The sequence below is a fragment of the Condylura cristata genome, unplaced genomic scaffold (assembly GCF_000260355.1).
Source record: "Condylura cristata isolate star-nosed mole 26May11 unplaced genomic scaffold, ConCri1.0 scaffold00002, whole genome shotgun sequence".
Lineage (NCBI taxonomy): Eukaryota > Metazoa > Chordata > Mammalia > Eulipotyphla > Talpidae > Condylura > Condylura cristata.
The window spans coordinates 54,902,229-54,924,955 of NW_004567103.1; the positions used below are offsets into that span (position 1 = coordinate 54,902,229).

Here is a 22,727-nt window from a genome sequence, read left to right on the forward strand (position 1 = left end):
GTGTGTGTGTGTGTGTGTGTGTGTGTGTGTGTGTGTGTGTGTGTGTGAGAGAGAGAGAGACAGAGAGAGACAGAGAGACAGAGACAGAGGGAAACAGAGACACAGAGACAGAGAGACAGAGACAGAGAGAGGCAGAGACAGAGAGAGGCAGAGACAGAGACCGAGAGACCGAGAGAGACCGAGACAGAGAGACAGAGAGACAGAGAGACCGAGAGACAGAGAGACCGAGAGACAGAGAGAGACTGAGAGACAGAGAGAGACCGAGAGACAGAGAGACCAAGAGACAGAGACAGAGAGAGAGGCAGAGAATGAGAAAGAGACAGAGAGAGAGAAAGAGACAGAGAGAAAGAGAGAGAGAGAAAGAGACAGAGAAAGAGAAAGAGACAGAGAGACAGAGAGAGAGAGACAGAGAGAGAGACAGAGACAGAGAGAGAGACAGAGAGAGAGACAGAGACAGAGAGAGAGACAGAGACAGAAACAGAGAAAGACAGAGACAGAGAGAGACTATACTGGAGCCTCCAGAAACCGAAGGCAAGGAAGAGTCCCAGAGCAGTCCAACTCTGCTCCTTGATTTCTGTTTTGTAACCCCCAGAAATGTGATCGAATAAATGTTTGTTGTCTTAAGCCACCAAGTTTGTGATTTGTTGTAGTAGAGCCACAGGAAACTACACAGATTGTGAGCAACAAGAAAGGATCCTGGCTCCCTTATGCCACCTTCAAATTCATGAACCTCCACTATGAAAAACAGAGAAACATTTTCATCCTGTTTAATCTTTTTATTTGAAGCCAAACTAGTACAGTGGCATCCTATGACCATGAATTACTACTTCTGATCTCAACCTTGCCTGAGTTGATTACATATTGGTTATTTTGTATCTTTGGTAAAATTGAGAATTAAATAAAGAGCTGAATATGTAGAACCACATGTAACCATACATGTTACCCTAAGAAATAAAGATGCCAGCACTGGTAGAATCAAGGATCATAACACCTAGCAGAGAATTTTTGATGTTTTAAGAATATGGCATATCTGATAATTGTGATTTCTACTTGAAATATATGTCCAGCTACAAGTGAAATGATTTTAAATTAAATTAAAAATATAAGATCCATAAATTGAATTTAAAGAATTATAGAAAGTCATGTATTAACTTTTAGTTATAATATATTAAACAGTAATTTGAAACTCAAACCATCTATACACAAAATACTGTTCTCAGATATCAAAAGGCTCATTTTAAAGGCAGTCTCTCACTTTAAAAAAGCTCACTAGAGGCTCTCCCTGGTGGCGCAGCGGGTTAAAACACAGCACTAAGAAGCTTAAGCCACTTCCTCATGAGTTCGATTCCTGCCTGCCCCGGAGGAGATCCACATGGCGCATCAGACCTCTCCTGACCCACCTGGCTGCTCCCCTCAGCAGTGCACTTCATCAGTTTGCCTGTTCTGCTCCCCACTCTGTCTCTGGTGAATCCTCTCACCCTCCGCATCTCTGATCTGTACCCCAGTTCTGTAAGAATAAATAAATCTTAAAAAAAAAAAAAAAAGCTCACTAGAAGGAGTTCAAGATTCTCTCAGGTTCAAACAAACAGGAAAAAACACATTCCCATAACTTCAGTCCAGTACTGCCTATGGCTGACCCCTCCCCTGGCAAGCATGGCTAACCATCATGCATTTCTGGTCCTTCAGCTGAATCCTAGGACCTTCCAGGTGTCCCTACAGCCCTTCTCTCGGTCATTGCTGTGTATGTGTCTGTATCCCCAGCAACTCACTCCTCCACGTTCCTGGTGTCTATACAGAGGCAGTTCTTGGCTCTGACATGCTATCTGAGTCCGGAGCAGCCTGCAATCTCGCTGCACAGGGTCAGAGGGCTGGTGTGGCCGACGGCACACAAGTGAATGCTAACAATGCCAGGTCCCAGGACAGGCTCATCTGAGACACAGCAAGGGCAGGATGGTGTATGGGCTTGTGAGCTGGAAACAAATGTCCTTCTCCGACCTCTTTGGTGAGGCTCTCACATGTAATTTCTGTTATCTGAAATACCTCTTAAAACATCAGGAAGCTAAGAGCAGCAGTAACGTGACATTTGGGGGGCTTAGCAGTTATCTCTTGAGTATGAACAGGATAAATCTTGTTCACAAATGACACAGATAACCCATGACATCACTGACAGGATATAGATGAAGAGTCACAGGCAGCAGGCATCTCCACACTGCTCCCCTAACTCAGCGACCAAGCCCTGCACGACCCTCTTGGAGTAATACTGCACTTTCTACTAATGTCCTGGATGTGTAATACAACAAAGGAAGGCTTTCCACCGAGTTATGGTCCTTCAGCATTTTTCTTATTGGTAAGAGCAACTATCATTTCACCTTACACTCACTCTCAAAAACTGATTGAGATTAACATCAATTTAGAATTCCTAGTTCACACTGATTTACTACAACAAAGAGTGACTGCTTCTTGATTTAAAAAAGAAAAGCCAAAACTGTTTTCACAGGCTGTCAGCTAATCTCCAACTTAGTACCTGCTAACGATCACCCAGGCCAACCACAAGTTTGCATTAAATTATCCCACCAGTTCTGCCATCTCTCCTGTTTGAAGGCTCTTCCTATGGATGGAAACATTCCAAGGCAGCAGAGAGCTGCTAATCCTAGCCCACCCCCTGTTCCCACACTTCATGGTGGGCATAAGCCAGTTCCCTGGCTACTTTCTACACAGGCTTAAACATTTTAGGCATAAATAAAAAAAACAGTAAAACATCTTGGCAAAGAATGACGTTATTAAAGTCAGTCCCCAACCTGCCTACAGCTACAGAAACACAACTCTGTAAATTCAGTTTCAACCTGTTGCACTTTCATAACTCAGCTATTAAACAATTTCAGATAATCAGGGGAAAAGCTCAGTTTAAGGTAACCAAAAGTTAATAGCAAAAAAAAAAAAAAACAAAAACAAAAAAAAAACATGTTGTCGAAAGAAGTGCTGGCAATTTTAATTTTAAACTGTTTACTTCAAATGTAAACCCAGTCATGTATAAAAGCAAAGTCAGAGGGAAACCTTCTTTTAAGAACCTAAAATATTTTCTGTAAGTTCTTAACTAGTAGACAACTGGGGTCAGGTAAGTAGCACAGAAATCTACAGAAACTGTTCCGAGAACACACTGGTCCTTCAGCATTTACCACAAGGTGGTGCTGCTTGGATGCTAATTTCAGACAAATTCCAAAGGGGTACTTCACCATAAAGAAAATACTACTCCTAATCCTCTTAGGATGCAAGCAAGTCCAGAAACACATTTTCTTTAAGGTTTCTGGTTAGACACATGTGGTCAACAGTCTGTATGAAGAATTGCTGAGGCAGCAACTCTGCCCATTTTCGCTTGGACCTAAGAGAATTCCAACATGTTCAGACCCTGCAAAGGCTGATCAACCTCACATAGAGCCAACAAGGTAGCCAGTTGAGAGGAAGGGCCAGGTACCCGAGTTTCCTCACAAGGGAATAAGGAAATTGTATCTACCTGTGAACCAACTCTGCTATACACAAGAGATGACTCTCTCAACTTGCAACTTTTCTTTAAATCCCGAAGTTTATTTAAAATTTTTCTATGATTCAAATGGTAAACTAAGCAATACACTTACACACAAGAGAACTCTTGTGAGATCACACAAGATAGTCCCTTGACATGTGCCACAGCGGGAAAGATTATTAATGGGCTTAAATGTTTTCCTCCAAAATTCCTGTGTTGAATTCCTAACTCCCAGTGCCTCAGAATGTGACTGTATTTGGAGATAAGGTCTTTAAAGAAATCGTTAAAATGAGGCCAGTGGGGTGAGCCCTATTCCAGCTTGAGTGGTGGAGAGACACCATTGACACATGGTCAGAGATAGACTAGAAACATGTTAAGAACAGTAGGACGGTGGCCATACACAGCTAAAGAGGGAGGGATGCCTCAGCAGAAATCAAATCTATGCATATCTTGATCTTGTACTTTAAGCTGCCAGAACTGTGAAAAAATACATTTCTGTTTATAAGCCTCCCAGTCCGTGTGCTTTGTTACAGCAGTTAATACAGGGGAAAGCAGGAAAATTGTGCCCTAACTGAAGGTCATGTGAAAGACAAGAGTGGGAAAGCAGAGCTTGCTGGCTCTGTCCCCTTTGAGGAGGAATCTGACCTAAGGCTGTTGTTCTGGGTGTCCATGTTGTGAAGTGGAATAACACTGTTTTATCAGGCAGAGCCTAGTTCAAATCCCAGCCAGTCCCTTTAGGCAGTTATCTAAGCTCTACAGTCCCTCCTTCAATTATAAGTGCAGGTACCAACCTCAGGGGAAAAATGTTTTCCAGTGAAAATTCTTAGTAAGTACTGATGAAATACTTTTCATCTCCCCTTTTCTCTAAAGTAAAAATCAGATTGGTACACTATGGATTACTGGCCCGATCTATGCCAGTGAATGTTTTTATAAACACAGTGTTAGTGGGCTGGGCCACCAGCTGCCCATACACTCATGTTTCCAGTCTATGGCTGGTCTGCACTGCACGGAGAGAGTCAAGCAGTTTAAACGCAGCCTACATGGCGCCCAACGTCCAGGATGTCTACTACCAGACTTTTGACAGGAAAATATATGTTGCTGCTCCTTTTAGGTCATCAAATACCTTATTTTCAAAAACTAACACATTTTAACTCCTTATCATACTTGACTTTCACAGCATTCATCACAGATGCCATGTTCTGAAATTCTTCCTCCTCTGAGATCAAGTCTGCACTTCCAGCTCCCTAATGCTCCTCACAAACTAGAGCTTGTGGAACACTCAAAGAGTACGATAGTCAAAGCCAAACTCGCCAACCTGCTTGTGTGTTCACACTGTAATTAATTCAGCATTCAAACCTATGTCCAGAGAGTAACAGCAGTTATTTGGGGGTCCCAGGACTGGGGTTGAAATTCCATCTTCCAGAGCCTTAGTCTTCTTGCAAAAATATGAAAACAATGACCACCCTGGAGAGACCCTACCAGTTAAATAGGATAAAACATAAAGCCCTTAGTGCAACTGTTTTTTGAGTCTGCAGTTTTCCAGAAAACTGAGCGGAAGCCCTTAGCAGTTTCCCACCAGGTGTGCAAAGAATGAGTGAAGGCTGTGCCAAGATGCAGGCCCTCCAGGTCTCTGGGCTGCTGGGCACTGCCTCAAGCGATATTCCATTTACCACAAATGCGATGCAAATAGTTCTATGTGTGCAGTACATAAAAAAGCAGGCAAGCCTTGGCCCAGTCGTTTTGCATTTTCTTCCTTCCCAACTCTTACAGTTGGACACTGCACCACAACCTATAAATTCCTTTTCCCTAAACCTTTCTGAAATCGACTTCCACCCCCATTTCCCTCCTCTGCTATTGCAGAGCTTAAGTTACTAAACTACGTATAGGTCATTACAGGAACTCAACTCCGAGATGGCCCATATAAAATAGTTTTTGTCCAAAAATCCAAATCTATCTTCTCTCTCCACTTTAAAAAAGGTCAAAGAACCACCACTGCCAAAAAAAGGAAGTCTTCCCTGGCTCCCAGAGTATTTCCATCTTGTCTCTAAGGCTGCCTGCCCCACTAAGCCTTGTGACTTCCACCCACAGTGGGCCACTCATGCACCTTCCCACACACAGGACCTCTGGACCACCTGTGGGGCTGTGGTTTTCTTACAGGACAAGCCTCCTACCGAACCTGACTCCTGGAAGCTCCTGTTGGTCGTGTGGCTCCTAACTCATGCATTAGAAGCCTCCTCCAGCATCAAGCGGGTTGGCCTCATTAGCGCCAGTTCCTCCTGAGATAGTCTCTTTCCTCCATGCCATCACACCTCTTCTGCAGACAAGGCACTGTCCAAATCATGGTAACCTCTCACTAGACTGGAAGGGTCACAAAGCTTAGGGCAAAGTAATCATTTACCTTTTTTATACGCCCATCTTTAGGCCAGAGCCCAAACATAGCTGATATTTAGGATAAATCTGTAAAAAACAAATGTTTATAGAACCTGCAAAATCACTAAATGAAAAATACTGTAATAACTCAGTCTGTGACGCCATTCAAAAAAATAAGGGCCACATCACCTCTTATAGTGCAAGGGATTCTGGAAAAGCCTCTTGCCACCAAATTATCTGCCAACAAGTTCAGGAGGGCTGGGGCAGCAGGTATTGATGGTATCAGTCCATTTAAACAGTCCACTTAAAAGAGACCATTCTTAAAGGCCAACACACATGAACTATGTGTTTCCACATTTGGAGGGAAAAAAATCAAGTAAGCCACCCAAATAATGAAAGTACATTGAAATGTCAATTACAAATGGGATTCTCTTCCACCGTCGGCTGGACATCATTTTATTTCAGGGTAAGTATGTTGGGCTGGACAGATCTCAGTATCACTATGAAATCTAGGAACAAGTGTTTAAGTTAGGGTGGCTTGGATTTCAAGCTAAAGGAAGATTCTTCCCACCTTTTCCCAACTATCATTCTTCAGTTACTTTTTAAAACTCACACTTAAGAAAAATATTCAGTAAACCCTACCATCGAATAAATATTAGTCTCCAGAAACTGTTGAATGTGTGTGTCCTCGCTGATACCATTTCTCCCAGACTATATTAAGAGAGTTCAGGTGGCCACTCTGCAGCTGGACTACACTACCACAGGAAACAATGAAATACCCGACAAGATGCTTCCACAGAAGTTGTAGACAGTTCAGCTCATCCACAAAGCCATGCCCAGAACTTATGTAACCCAGACACAAATATGAATGATCTATATTTCATCAGTATTGCCTCACCCAAATCCAAATATTAACAATTAGACTGTAAGCATGCTGTCCATGTCAGAGAAACAGACCGAAGTCAGAAGAGGAGGCAGCATGAGACAGCTGTCCAAGGGGAGTGGGGCAATCCAACCAATCTCAGAAATCACAGACAGCAACTGCATTTTCCAGCATGTTCTGGGAATCAGGACCTTTATAAATATTCTCTCTATCCTGAGACTTGTATTGAGATAGTCTGTCCCCATTTCCAGATGACTACACCAAGGCTCCTTAAAGGTTGTAAAGGAACTTCCAAGCACACAGAACTGCTAGGAACAGGAACTCAGCATTAAAACTAGGTCTGTCCATTATTTAGGGGCAGAAACTTTCCCCAAAACTACATAGATTAGGTAGCACTTTTCCATTTAGAATGCAATACAAGAAGAATGAAATTACAGAAGTTTATCTAATGTAGATAAATTTCACAACTTCCTAGAAAGTAAACACATATGCCATCTGTTGCATGTGTATATACACTCAAGATGTTAGTGTACTCACAAGAGTAAGTATATACATGCATATTCCAATTTTAGAGAATGCATCCACAATCTTACTCTAAAAAACTGTGTGGCCAAAAACATTTTGTGAAAATAACCTACTTTTGGTGAAGGAAATCACTATTAAATTTTTGCTGAAGTATTTTAAGTCCAAAATCATATTTTGATTGACACAATAGGAGATTCCAAGTCTGTACGCCTCAATCTAAGGCCTTTAATTTTCACATCAAATATTAACACTGGACCCTAGGATGTGTACCATAGGCATATACTTTTGTTTGATTACTGCAGATCCTCAACATCCACTTTCACATCTATGAAACATCAAAATGACCAAGACAGAATTACCCAATAACACTCCCGCCCTGCATTGTCAAAGGACACTGCTTTCCAGAGTTACAGACGAGTTGTAACTGGCATAACTGCTACCCTTGCATCCAATCACATGTGCTTTACAGTGATGAATCTGAAAGAACAGAGACATGTGCCTGCTGTTCCCCCTGCCAGTCTGAGCCCCCACCCTGTGCTCCTCAATAGTCTTAAGTATAAGGTGTGCATTTTTGTTTTAATGCAGTCATAACTATGAAGTACCTACTTCATCTGGTGCTCATCCACATCAACCACAATCTATGTCAAAGAAAGGAGAAAAACCATGATGCCATCACGAGACCGTATGTTTGCACATTGAATTTACGGGGAACTTACGAAGTGTTTAAGGGAACCCACACAGTGGGTTCTGCCTGGATAGTTGACTTATCACTTGCCTACTTAAAAAACAATTCTAACTGCTCTCACATGTAGGTACAGCTTTGTAAATTGAAGTAACTAACTGCTGGAGGTTTGCTCTCACTGCCTGGTCAGTATACTTGGGGCATTCTGGAGTACCCACTCTCCACTACCTTCATCTCTTATTGTCAAAGGGGTCACAAGACTTCACAAATTATTGATGCAGGGCACCATTGGGTATCTTCCCTTTCTGCTTTACCTAATTGTCTTTTCTGCTAAGAACTACACAATAGGAGATTCCAAGTCTGTACGCCTCAATCTAAGGCCTTTAATTTTCACATCAAATATTAACACTGGACCCAGCAATTGCATCACTATTTCTAAGAGTTGGTTTCCTTTATAGAGCAATCTTACAGATGAGAAATTTTAATCACGTCTACATGAATCACATGTAAGCCAAAAGAAGGTGAAAAACAAGTAGTAGCTTGCAAAGCTAGGACAGGAACCCAGTCAGTAAGTCACTGTGCTTTACTACTTTTATGTCCTATTCACAAGGAACAAAGCCTTCTCCACGTCAAGAGGACATGTGCTTGCCAGAAAATGGATGAAATCCATGAAGGCTTCTGGTTGAGGATAAAGTATCAAAAGGCCTGATATGGTGGGAATCCAGTCATGGCCACCAAGTCAGATGGAGAAAGCTGGTGCTGGATGCCAAGGCAAGATGGTTACACTGAAATAGCAACCACCACAAGAGAGTCTATGTAGCAGATCCTATGCATTACATCTCATTTAAATTTTGCTTACCTTATAAGAGAATGTCAGTATTATCCCCATCTCCCGCATGCCCTCAGCTCTTCTTCCCAAGTATACCACGTGGGAAGTGAATCAAGTTCCAACCTGCCCAAGACTAAGGTGAACAAAGACTTGTATATATTAACAGACTGTTAACAACTCAGTTGGCTAAAATCAGTTTCACAATTCCCTGACTTGCTAGTTTATTCTCCTAGACACTTCAAAAAATGAGCTCAATCTGTACAGGACTATATGTAATAAAGAAATTAAGTCAATAATCACCTTCCAAAACAAATCACTATGTCAACATGGATTCACTGGTAAATTCTACTAAACACTTAGGGAAGAAATTACGCCACCTCTCTACGATCACTTTCTGAGGACAGAATCAGAGAGAATTCTTTCTAACTCATCTTATGAGAACAGCATTATTCTAATCAAAACCAGACAAAAACATGACCAAAAACAAAAAACAAAAAACTATAGACCAAAAACTCTCAAACACAAATGTGAAAATATTCAACAAAAACTTAGCAAATTTGGCCCTCCCTGGTGGCGCAGCGGGTTAAAGCACTGCACTGAGAAGCTAAAGCCACTTCCGCATGAGTTCAAATCCCGCCTGCCCCGGAGGAGACCACATGGCGAGGCAGACCTCTCCTGGCCCGCCCACTGCTCCCCTCAGCAGTGTACTTCGTCGATCTGCCTGTTCTGCTCCCCGCTCTGTCTCTGGTGAAGCCTCTCACCGCCCCTGAGCCTCTGGCCTGTACCCCAGTTCTGTATGTACAAATAAATAAATCTTTAAAAAAAAAAAAAAAACTTAGCAAATTAATTCCAAGAATGTATATGAAGATTTATACATGGGCATTAAGTGGGATTTATCATATAACACAGACATGCAAGGCTGGTGCTACATTTAAAAAGCAATGTAATCCATCATTATCAACACAAGTAAAAAAATAACATTTCTGTATTTGTGCAAAATGCATTTGACAAAATCCAACACCTGATCATAAGAACTCTGTTAACGAAGAGGGGAACTTCAGCTTAAGAATATTTATTAAAAAAATAAATAACTAATAAAGTACTTACTGGCTAGATATTAGAAGCTTTCTTTCTAAGGCTAGAACAAGACAAGGAAGCTGCATCCCTCTTACCACTCCTTTTTAATCTGCATTAGAAATTCTAGCTAAGGCACAAGGCAAGACAAGAGATACACAGATTTGGAAGGAAGGGGAAAAAAAAAACTTTCTTTGTTCATGTGTGACATGAATGACATGGTTTTCTGCACAGAAAATATAAATCAAGAGAAAACCCCTGCAAGTATAGCAAGCTCCAGAATATACAATGATAATCTGTATGCCTGCTATAAACAAGTAGAACTTGAAATTAAACACAATACCTTCTATATTAGCACCCCTCTCCAATGAAATACTGAGGATAAAATCTAAAAAATACATACATCTGTAAGAGGTAAACTAAAAAATAAGCCAAGGATGAACTAAATAAATGGAGAGATATTCTATATTCATGGATAGAAAGACTCAATATTATCAAGTTCTTCTCCACTTGTGCTCTAGGTTAAAGACAATCCCAGACAAAATCCCAGCAAGTTACTTTGTGTTTCTCAAACAGATTTTAAAATTAAGGGAAAGATTGAGAACGTCAACCCAAAATATTGAAGAATGATGAACATTTGAAAAGGTGCTCCACATAGATCATCAAGGAAATGCAAATTAAAAGAAGACAATGCCACAAACCTATTAGAATGTCCACAATTCAAAACACTAATAACAGCAAATGTTGATGAGGATATGGAGTACTAGGAACTCTAATTCATGGTTGATGGGAATAATACAACCATTTTGAAAGACAGTTTAATGGTTTCTTGTAGAACTAAATGCACCCCTGTGATCCAGCCAAGAAGCTCCTTGATGTTCTACTCAAAAGGAACTGGAAACATATCCACACAAAATCCTGCACACAGATTTTTATAACTGCTTGATAGTTGCCAAAATCTAGAAGCTACCACAATTTTGGTAGCCTAATGGGTAAACTAATTGGGTTTGTATGACTAGCTATTACTGTATAGAGATTACCAGAAAGTTATACAGCTTTATGAAAAACCAACTTTGTCTCCCCAAGGTATAAAAAGATATAGAAAAAAATTTATTTCTATTACTAAACAACAGAAACTAATATAAAAAAGGATACATGCTATTTAATTCCAACTATACAACATTCTGGAAAAGGCCAAAATACAGCGACACTAAAATGATCCATGGTTCCAGCTGGGGTAGGAAGGGAAGAATGACTAGGTGATAAAAAAATTTTTTTAAAACAGTGAAACTATTCTGTATAGGATTGTGGTAGATACATGTCATCTATTCCCAACCAATAGTGAACCAACAGGCACGTTAGGTGATACTGATACATTAATGTAGCTTCCTCAGTTGTGTGGGGCAGAAGGGTTATTTCCAAGACCGCCCTAAAAAATACAGACTTTTTTTTTCTTAAATGTGCTTATTATCTGCTTATTATCACTTAGGACTTTGGTGATAATGCAAGTGACAATAAAGTCACACCTCCTTAAGAAAGTTTCTCCAATACTATTTCCCAGAACCTTTATACAGAGAAAAGAGTCCCATGTGTAGAACTGTTAGTTAACTACTCTACATAAGTCCTGGAGGCAAAGCTTTCTGGTTTCAACACTCCAGGCTGTAATAATGAAGATTCACCTGACAGTGCAGTTTTCTATTGTGAGGTGCTCTAGAGATTCCATTTCTTGTCTAGCAATCACCATTCTGTTTACTTAGTGTCCCCTCTCCATTTTTTGCATATCTTGATCCCTCTACCTGGAACACAGCCAGCATCCCTGCTGTCACTGACACACACACACACACACACACACACACACACACACACACAGACTGACTACATGACAAATTCATGATGCAAACTAGAGCATAAATCTTTCCTCCTGAATATTTCTGCTCTACACCAACACTCATTAATGTAAATCATAGATACAATCGTTTCCATGGGCTTCTATGACTTCTGTGTTCTTCTGTGAATTAGAAATGTTCAAAAAGATTCCCACCACATGCCCGTTTCCACCAATTTTCTTGGATGAAACACCCATTTTCTGGTTCATCCTAGTTGCCATCAGACACCACCATAGGGTGCAGCTGATACTACTCCAGAGTAACTAGATAAAACCTCCACTCGGCATTAACTCCAGATGTTGAGAAATACACAGCAAGAATCACAAAAAATCTGAGAACAGGAAGGACAAGAGTATAAAAAAGCAGGCATCAGAAAGCTACTGGAAAATCCAGTTGAAATATATTCCTCTTTACTCACTCACTGCCGGGTGACAGCAAAGTCCCAATAGAGTGGTAGGACTTTAATTAAGCTACCATTTCACTCTAGCTCTGTGGAGGATATGTTCCCAGTTTTGTTAAAGTGTAAGTGTGAGGTACCTGTGACATTTAAATTGCTCATCTGTCCCTGAGTACTTTCAACCACTCACATGGAGCTGATGAGCACTGACTTAAATTCTTAGATGCATACCTACACACCTTCAACAAGGCAACTGACCCTGTGTTCAAGGTTTCCAAGGGGGAATAAAGACAAGTTGCTCACAGTCTGTCAGAGCAGAGAAATGCCACTAACAGCTGAATGAGAGAGGAGGAAGCTCAGTGCCACGGGTAGGAACAGAAATTACTTCTTAGATAGGGGAAATGTAAAGGAAGGCTGGATGAAGCAAGAGAAGCAAGTCAAAGCAAAGGGCAACTCTGATGGAGAAAGTTCTGACTTAGGACATAGGGAAGAGAATAAGCAATGGGAACAGAATGTCAGGGCTGGCTTATGGCACACAATGACTTAGTCAAAGACCATTTAGTGGGGAAAGAATCTCTTCAATAAGCTTTGCTAGCAGAAAGTGGTTATGCACACGTGAAAAAAACAAGCTCAGACCATTAACAAAAAGTTAACTTAAAGGATCACAGACCTAAATATAAGAGCGAAAACTTTTAGGAGAAAACTTTTGTGTAAATCTATGTGACCTTTGGCTGGACATGGTTTCTTAGTTTGTCAAGAACTAAATTCATCAACATCAAATAATAAATGAACTGGACATCAATTAAACACTTTGTCTCAGAAACAACTGCATCAAGAAAATGAAAAAGACAACCCACAGAATGGAAAAATATTCACGTGCTTCATTATTTGTATCTAGAATATGGAAAGAATTCTTATAACTGAGTAATAAAACTACAGTGAGATGCAAGTTTACAAGCATTTGGATGGCTGTAATCACAAAGATTGACAATAACAAGTGTGAACCAGGATATGGAGAAATTGGAAGCCTCAGTCTGCTGGTGGGAACACAAAATGATGCAATCACTGTGAAAAACAATCTGGCAGTACTTCAAAAGATAAAGAAATCCAGAAATTCTACATTTACCCAAGAAAAAATAGAAAAGAAACAGCCACACAAAAACCCAGATACAAACGTTCATAGTATTGCTCATATCCAAATGTCCATAAACTGAAGAACGGGCTTTAAAGAGATGGATAATACACATACTACAATATTTGGTAATAAAAAGGAATGAAGTGCTGATAAATGCTACAATATGAATAACCCTAGAAAATAGTACTGCATGAAAGAATCAAACACCCATATATTATAAGAGTCTATTTGTATGTAACGCTCACAATAGGCAAATCCAGACAGAAATAGACTAGAGGTTGCTTCAGCAAAGGGAATAGAGGATGAAGGTGGGGGAATTTGGAAGGAATAACTGCTAATACAAGTGATTTTCTTTTTTAGAACAGATAAAAATGTACTAAAATTAGATTATGTCGATGGCTGCACAGTCCTGTAAAAATGCTAAACAATGAACTATAAATTTCAAATGGCTGAATACATGACCTGTAAAAAAAATTTTTTTTAAACACTGGGTTAATTCACATTGGAAAAATGTATACATTTGAATTGGGGAGATGAAAAACTTTGAGTCACAAAATACTATAAGTTTAAGTAAAAAATAGATAAATGGGTAGATTTTTAATAAGATACGTAGCCAACAGCTTTAAGACAAACAAGAAAGCTGAGATATTTCAGTAAAAAACACATTGTCTCAGTAAAAGGGAAAATATAAGAAAATTCCCAGAAGAAAAATTACAAAATGACCAATATATAATTCATTGTCAACATGAACAGGTTTTCAACTAGTGGTCTCATTTTTAATAGGCTGGATCCAGCAAAAACATCAGAGATATCTTCAAATAATGACATGTAAGACTATTCCCACAGTGTTCTTTCGTAGAAAACTGGGAATCTTTTACATGTCCATTGCTGGGGAGTGGAGATGAGCAAATCAACCCATTTTTTACATACTACAGAAAAAGGCAGAAGATAGTCAAAATGTCTTAAGGATCATCTTTCTGGGGGGTACAACAGAGGCAATCGTACTTCTCAAACTTTTGAAATATGTTTTCTCCTCAAATATTATTTCTAAGGTGTAGAAAAAAGATAGTAACTATTCCAAAGGAGTGAAGAAATAATTGCTTTCTTTATGAGTGGTTCTCTAACTTTGCTATAGTTTAGAATTATCTGGGAAGTATAATAAAATCCCAAGGAAATCCAAACTTCACATAGTATAAATGAGAATCTCTGAAGACAGGACCTGGGCCTCAGTTATCGTTAAAATTCACTGGGTGACTCCAAGGTTGCAACCAACTTGTAAATGAGTGAACCAGGACTCAAGGACATGTGAATAAATAGCACTCAAAGGTCCTGAGGTCCCCAGTGAAGCTGAGGCCTGCACACCAGCTGTGTGTGAATGCAGAACAAAAAGAGCAAGAGGCAAGGACAGATAAAAGTCTAGCTGTGCTAGACTTTTAAGTCAAGTCCACCTCCCCCCCCACTTCTAAAACAGTATAAATATGGGAATTGGAATATGCACATCTTATCTGAGACACTTTGGGCTCCATGCCCATGAGGTCTCTAACCTGGGGACTTCTGCCTAGACCAACAGTTCTCCCTCACTCCACACCACCCCAAGTTAACACCACAAGGGAAGTCTGGGCCCTGAGCACTGCTACAGCTGGTCTCCCATGGTTCATTACTTGCCCATTTTACTGCCAACTGGATTGTATGCCAATATTATTATACCATGGTACAGATTTCTCCAGCAGTCCATACTTTTATTTTAAGATGTTTCCTAGACCCTGATCATGGCATTAAGGCCCAGGCAGAACCACCTATACTCCTAAAGAAAGTTTACATATAAGTAAACTCCAGGAGCAAATGAAGAACATTCAGCTATTCACCACAACAGGAAGAACTGCCCTTGCTGCAGGTCAGAGCCCTGACTACTGTCCCTCACTGCTCAGAGGTGAGAACAGGGTGTAGAACTAGCTAGCTCTACTAGGACTGTGAGCTTTCTGTGTTAAGTCCTGAGAAGAAGCCTCACAGAGGCATGTGACCTTCCCCTTTGCATGCTGCCAGAACACAAAGCTATGTCATTTACAGCTCATGGCTCAACAACGCACAGGCAGAGCAATGCAGATGGGCTCAGAGGGAGTGCTGGAGTCAGGGGAAGAGAACCCGGATTTGGCCAAGCTCTACCAATAAGCTGCACATGGCACAGGACTGCAGCAATGAAAAGTCCGTGTCCCTGTCAGCACGGGGGCTGACTGGTGTGCTCCAGAGACCTCGCCACCCCTGACGTGTCTGTGCTCTGACGCACTCCTCCCCATGCAACAGACTACCATGGAAGCAAAAACTAGAAGCCAGCTAAGTGATTTTCTGATCATGAACTTGATCTGACTCAGCTGTGATAATTCCCCTGACAGTCCTGTGGAAGGAAGAAAATGGAAATTGTCTGAGACGTGCAGACAGAAGGGAAGTTCAAATGAGAAAGGCTCCAGAAAGACTTCTCTCAGCTCCTCTAATTCTCTATAGTCCGTCACTAGGCCTGACAAAGAGCCTACCAGCCCATCCACTTAAGGCTGATTCCCAGATGATGTCAACCTCAAAAGAAGCATCTCAAAGAATGCTAGAGGGAATGTGAAATCAATACAGCTTTTCTGCAAAGTGACTGGGCAGACTGCACCAAGAATCTTTTAAAAATGCAGTCCATTTAGGTCACTAATTCCACTTCTGGGAACCTGCCCTCTTGAGTTATCAGATGTGTATAAAAATTACTTGACAAAAATGTCCATCAGTAGTCCTGGAAACTGATTACACAACAGTGCTAGTGTCCTTAACACTATGCATTACACACTTCAAAGCACTTCAGGTGGTAAATTTTGGAGGACATTTTATTAAAATAAAAAATTAATAAATTTTAGGAAATTAATAGAAAAACAACATTTTGTTCATGCCATATATTTTTTTTAAAACTAAAGAATATATATTAATGTTCAACAATTGGAAACTTGTTTAGAAATCAATTGTGGGATATTCAAACAATGAACATTAAGTATGAAGTTCTTCAAATAGATTGAAATTGCTCATGTTATAATATTAAAGAAAAAACAACAGTACATATGGTTTCAGGTTTAAATGGAATAAGTTTTTTTAAAAACTAGAAAATCAGAACACAACTAATTGTCCTGTACCTATGCAGGAAAGAGAGGGTTTGGTAGACATCAACTCAAGGTCCCAGAACCCAAGGGCAGAATGACTGCCACTTTGCAGGCTGTCAGCTTTGCAGCTTTTCCCTGAAGGAAACAGCCAGCTAACAGGGCTTTCATAACTGCTCCATCAGCTCTGTCCACTGAGATAGAACTGGAACTGGAAGCTGCAAAGGTGCAAATTGCCAGCACTGCCTGGTATCCCTGACCAAGAGAGGTGAGGACCAGGAAAGCAATATCACCCAATTTTCACCATCTGCTGCCCTGCACCATCACAGGATTTTAAAAGGTTGCTTCTCATTCATGTCCTACCTTTTGATTGTTTCATAATGGGCCCAAAGTGATCTGGGAATGTAATTCAAATATAGTCACTAATGATATTACTAATAAATAAGTAACAGGAAATGGGCTTCGCTCTTCTCCAGAAGACAAAAAGATACATTACAAATATCAATGAATTCTTAATCCAAAAGCCTTGCAACAGCCACCGAACTACTTTAATTGGATATTGCTCATAGTCAGAAAATGTATTTTCCATTAGAAAAAACACCAAAAAATTTTGAAACAATATTCAGAAAACAACTTCCCATCTAGCCATAAACAAATACACGGAAAAATGTGATAGAAGAGTAAATAAAGATAGCCAGCAATAATAAGTATAAAATAAGAAACCCAATCTCAAAATTCAAGGTTACATTATTTTGCAACGTGAATAAAATTCTGTCTGGCGTATAGTTCCCATGGCCCAGGAGTTAATTACTAATTGTATTAGTATACCAACTTTCATTAACAATAAGCTTGATACAGTGTCCATTACAGAAGTGTGTAGTGTTTGAACTTAGCTAGAATAATAACTCAGCTCCCTGACAGTTCCTAGATTAGTATCAATTAGAGAAAAGCAGCTTTCCAAACAAGTAAAACAGGTTTGGGTTTTTGTTTTTTGTGTTTTATTTATTTTTTATTTTTAAAGCATCCTCTTAATAGAGAGAATGGGGGTCTTCTTACAAATGAGAATGAAAGTCATTAAGGTAATTTCAGAGATGGTTCTGACAGGTGATCTTTTGAAGCACAGTCCCAGCTCAGGGCTTAGGTGGTGCAAAGTGAGAGCCACTGCTTGTGGGAGGTGCTGCCTGTGCATCCCTTTCACTTTATCATAAGCAACAAAGTGTTAGCTTTTTTTAATAGATGGCTATTTTAAAATCCAGTGCACGTTTATGAGCATATGCCAACTATTTTTACAGTCAGGTAGAACATTAAGGCGCTAGATATTTTTACAATAACATGGATTAAACAGGATCTATGTTAGACGCTAGGAAAAAATAGTGTTTGTTGCCTGATGTATTGAATCACTGTCATTTTTAAGCAACAATGTCTGTTTTTAACTTTTCATTTCAAAATAAATTTACCAAGATAAATGAAGTCGAATTACCACTATGAGACACTAATTGCTCACAGATTTGAGCAATACACAAGCACTGCTCCACTAGAATCAGTTTAGTGTGTTTAATTACCTTTTGGAACAAAAGCATCTAAAATGGAGAATAGTCTCTTCCATTCATTAAAAGGTTGACTGCTGTAGAACTAGTCTCGCCTATTCATATGGCCTTGCAAAGAACTTAGAAGAAATAAATACTACACCTATGGAGAAAAACAACCTTTAGGAGATTTTCTCAGAACTAAAGATGAATTAAACTTGGTCAGAACACAGGAGACAAGGCCTCATCGGAGAGTTCCCTGCTGGTGCTGGGAGCCTGAGCCCTCTGCACAGCCACCGTCCCCCAGGCCTGCTATGCCACTTGTGATAACACCACCAAAACACCACCAAATAAACAGTAACTCTGTGAAGAATCTGTTCCACTTTGTGATAATCATTACAAGATGTACATCTATAAAATCACGACTACAGCTAGTAAAATAAATTTTAAAAGACAAACTCCCACTGAAACCAACACTGACTGTTACTCATAAAATTCTATCTTAAATGTAGAGTCTCTTCACTGTTCACAATTCTAAAGCCCAGCACCAATTCACTTGCAGCAGTGAGGGTTAAAGGAAAGTAAACTGTCCTAACCTTCAAATCTGCACTAGTCATTACCCTCAACTGCCTGGTTCCTTAGGATGCAGATAGGTTCAGGACTCACTTGTTTTATACAGGTGAGGTCAATGTGAAGAAGACATCATGCTTATCCTGACCATCACCCTCACATTAAAGGAAGGCAAACTATATGGCTGATAAAAGACTAAGCAAAAGACCCTGTGCAATTTATAGAGAGCAATTCAAATGGGGTAATAACCTGCAAGAGAGGCAGTATGGGAACTAAAAGTCAAAAGAAGAGAAGATATTTGACAAAGTTGTATCACTAGGGGGAGGGAGGGCAAAGAAAGAAAAAAAGGACATTCCAGGAATTTCCCTAAATAGTGATAAACAGGTCAAATTCCTTGGCACAGGAAATCACTTCATACCAAAAAGGTCTCCAAGTTCCAGCTAATGACTGGACTGTAAACAATGCTGTCCAAAATAAGACAGTTCTAGAACAATACAACATTTTGGACACTCACCAATTCACAGCCCTATTTCTATTCAGTTTTCAGGTTTTTCCCCTCTTAATTTTACTCCCACATAAACCACAGTAAATGATTCTAAAGTAAGTCATATGCCATATATAAAATAAAACATACTTAGGAAACACCCAAAGAAAGGTATCAATTTCACAGCCCCAGCACACTTAACACGATTCCAAACACATTTACATGTAAATGAGAAGGCTCTCACTGGCATTATGATCAACAAATTCCCAAGTTATTCTGCCTCCCCTCAGTAAACAAATATTGAGCAAAACTAAAAGAACATCAAAGCCCATTTATGACTCCAGGTATCAACTCTGCAGAAAGGGTTCCTCTCATCTGAGTCATGGCCTCTCAATGTTAAGCAATGGTTGAGGTTTTATCGGTAATATTAGGTACAAAGTGTAACAATGAGAGAAACACTTAATACAGAGAACCTGTAGTAAGCTCTTGCCACACCCCCCTTTACAAATGTGAATTTTCACAAAATAATTTTATAGCTCTTCAAATGGTAAATGATGTAATTAAGAATATGTATCAGGCCCTCCCTGGTGGCGCAGGGTTAAAGCACTGCACTAAGAAGCTGAAACCACTTCCGCATGAGTTCGATTCCCGCCTGCCCTGGAGGTGACCACATGGTGTGGCAGACCTCTCCTGACCCACCCGCTGCTTCCCTCAGCAGTGTACTTCGTCGATCTGCCTGTTCTGCTCCCCACTCTGTCTCTGGTGAAGTCTTTCGCCACCCCTGAGTCTCTGGCCTGTACCCCAGTTCTGTATGCACAAATAAATAAATCTTTAAATATAAAAAAAAGAATATGTATCAGTATATAACACTTGGTAGATAAACACACTGTTGTCAGACACACTTGTCGAAATTCATAAACTTTAATACACCACAATGAGATTTCATTACTGCATTCCCTAATTCATAAGAGTGCATTAAAACTTATGCTTAACACTACTATTGATATCAAGATCTGGAATGTTATAAAAGTCTAGCCTGGGCAATAAAACTGGTTTTGATATTAGCTAAACTGAAGATTCTATTCAAATATTAGCAATAAAACTGGTTTTGATATTAGCTAAACTGAAGAATCTATTCAAATATTAAGAAAAAAATAACCACTGTCTTAGATGTAAACAACAAAAATAATCCTTCCAGAAGATTTCTTACTAAACCAGAAGACGTCCTATTAAACACTACCCATGCGTAATTTCAATACATGTATTGACTTACATAACCAAGAGAGCTAGTTGGGGCATTTACCTGGGGATTTTTTGTTTGATCTTGATTGCACAGAGTGAGACTGTCGAGGCAGCAGAGGTGATGAAGGCAGAGACATTGACACTCCTTTGGCCAAGCTCACCCTGTAGTTCTCTTCTGCCATAGGAAGACTGCTCACAAAGTCACCACTATGGCCAGGGGGCAGGACTGGAGGGGAAGTCTCTGGACCAAAGTCACCTCCTAGAGAAAAAAAAAAAAAAAACCCTTTGGTTAGAAAACATCCATCATGGGTAAATGCAATTTACTTCCCAAGAACTACATGGATATAATTCATATGTATATATACTACATATGTATATATTATACATACACACACCACACATGTGTTTAATGTTTTAAATGATTTTTTTTTCCCCTCTACCACTAACAACGTTTTACCCTATGAGGAGAAATCCAAGTTTCACCAATCAAACATTATTCACGTACCCCACCCCTTTCTTACACCACACCAAAAAGGTCTGGTCTCACTCCTACTAACAGCGCAAGAAAACCGGTGACCTAAGATTAGATGAGGATTAAGAATAAATGGCCCAAAAGAATCTTTGGTTTCATCTGAAGCAAGGGAGAGGAAGTTACTGGTCCTAAAGAAGGATCAGTAAAATAGACAAACATAAGGACCCCTTCCACAACTCTCTGGCTTCCCACTCCTTCCTTGTAGTAAGAGTGTGCAATAGAGAACAAGCCTACTTTGCCAATGCTCTCTGGGACCATATATTTCTCCCACACTCCCTATAGCACAGGTCTCACCTTCTTATATCTCAACTAACCTAAAATACTACTCATGAGTCAGAAGCCATGGTTCACTATTGAGTAGGTTCTCCCTGATTAAATCCATCAATGAATTTGGGGACAAACTTATTACTATGAAATTAAACTTTGTAGGATAAGTAGAGCCAAGGAAAAAATACAGAGAAGGAAATGTGTAGGTTAGGACTAGCCTCTCCTGAAATGTGCTCTCCATTATTGTATTCACCCCTCTGCCATCCCCAAACATGTCTGAGAAGTAGGTAAGTACAAGGAGAAAAGGTCAGTCACTATCCTTGTGATCTAAATTATGCATAGCAGAACAGGAAACAAAATTTTCCACAAGCAAACCAATTTCTCTGACAAAATCTATCCAACTGTTCCTTGCCATGCCTGACTGAAAAATTTAAGGCCTGACTTTAAACTGAAAGCTGTCTAATCAGGTGGGACTCCGTTTTATTGACAAGGCTCAAAAAGGATTCAACCCAAATCATCAAGTTCCAAATTGTGCTGTGGTACATGTTTTTCATTTGAAGACACGTGGTGAAGTAAGGAGCTTCCCCTTCTACGGGCCTGGGTGGGGACAAGGGGTTAAAACAGGCTGAGAGACCATACCTGCCATTCAAAGTCAACTCAAAACCAGCAGAACTGGAAACAGAGAAGCCAGAAATTCCACAACAGGTAAATTGGCAGAAACGGAGCAGTAATTTGGTCTTCGCTGGATGAGCCATACTTGAAGAGGTTTTAATAAATTTGTGAAACTACTGGTTTATCATTAAATGTCCGAATTTTAGTATTTGAAGCAAAAATGAAAATTACCAGGAAACCCTCACAAAAATTTTCAGTAAACAAAACATTCACACAGATGCCCAAATAACAGTTCACATCAAGTTAGGGATATGTTTGCTCCCTAAGTCCACAAGTTGCTCCCACAGTGATCCTGCTACAACCCTCAACTAACTAGGCTCCCAAGCTGGGGCTGTAAGACACAACCACCAACTCCTAAGAGCTAGGCTTAGATACTGTGAACAAGTCTGAAATCTTTCAAAAAACAACTTTCAGGGGTCTTGAGTCCAGACATGAAGTATCCCAGCTGCCTCCCCCTTCAGCTGTTTGGCAGTGAAATGGATGTTAAGGCCAAGAAGGGGGGGGGTGTACCATAATGCCAAGTCCTGCCGGGACTGAATGCCCACTATGACAAGGAGACTTGTGAGCCACAGTTGTCTCTTCTGACCTAATACCTGGCTCTCCTGTCCCACCCCCACTGCCATATCTGTCTCATTTCAGGAATGTAGGCCAAGTGTGCTGCCTACAGGAATAGCATCTGGTCACCTGACTCCTAATGTCGTTGTTGTTTTTTTTTTGGTGGGGGGAAGAACACTAGGACATAGATAAGAATTTGGTGAACACAGAAAGCACAGGGATGGCCCTCCCTGGTGGCAAAAAGGGTTAGGACCAGCACTGCAAGTGAGTAGCAGCCACTTCAGTGCGAGTTCGATCCCTGATGCCCCTGGAGGTGATCCACCTGGTGCCGCAATCCTCTCCTGACCCACCCGCTGCTCCCCTCAGCAGTGTACTTCCTTGATCTGCCTGTTCTACTCCCCACTCTGTCTGTGGTGAAGCCTCTCACTGCCCCTGCACTTCTGGCCAGTTCTGTAT

At 40.3% G+C, this 22,727-nt stretch overlaps 1 protein-coding gene across 2 annotated transcripts in view; it reads right to left on the reverse strand.

Annotated features, from left to right (window-relative positions):
- TANC1 (tetratricopeptide repeat, ankyrin repeat and coiled-coil containing 1) overlaps positions 1–22,727 on the reverse strand; it is a 229,335-nt gene that overhangs the window by 105,258 nt on the left and 101,350 nt on the right. For both annotated transcript variants that reach the window (XM_012726872.1, XM_004674876.2), the window contains exon 5: positions 20,307–20,504. In XM_012726872.1, coding sequence (XP_012582326.1) covers positions 20,307–20,504 — 198 coding nt within the window. The remainder of the gene's footprint in view (positions 1–20,306; positions 20,505–22,727) is intronic.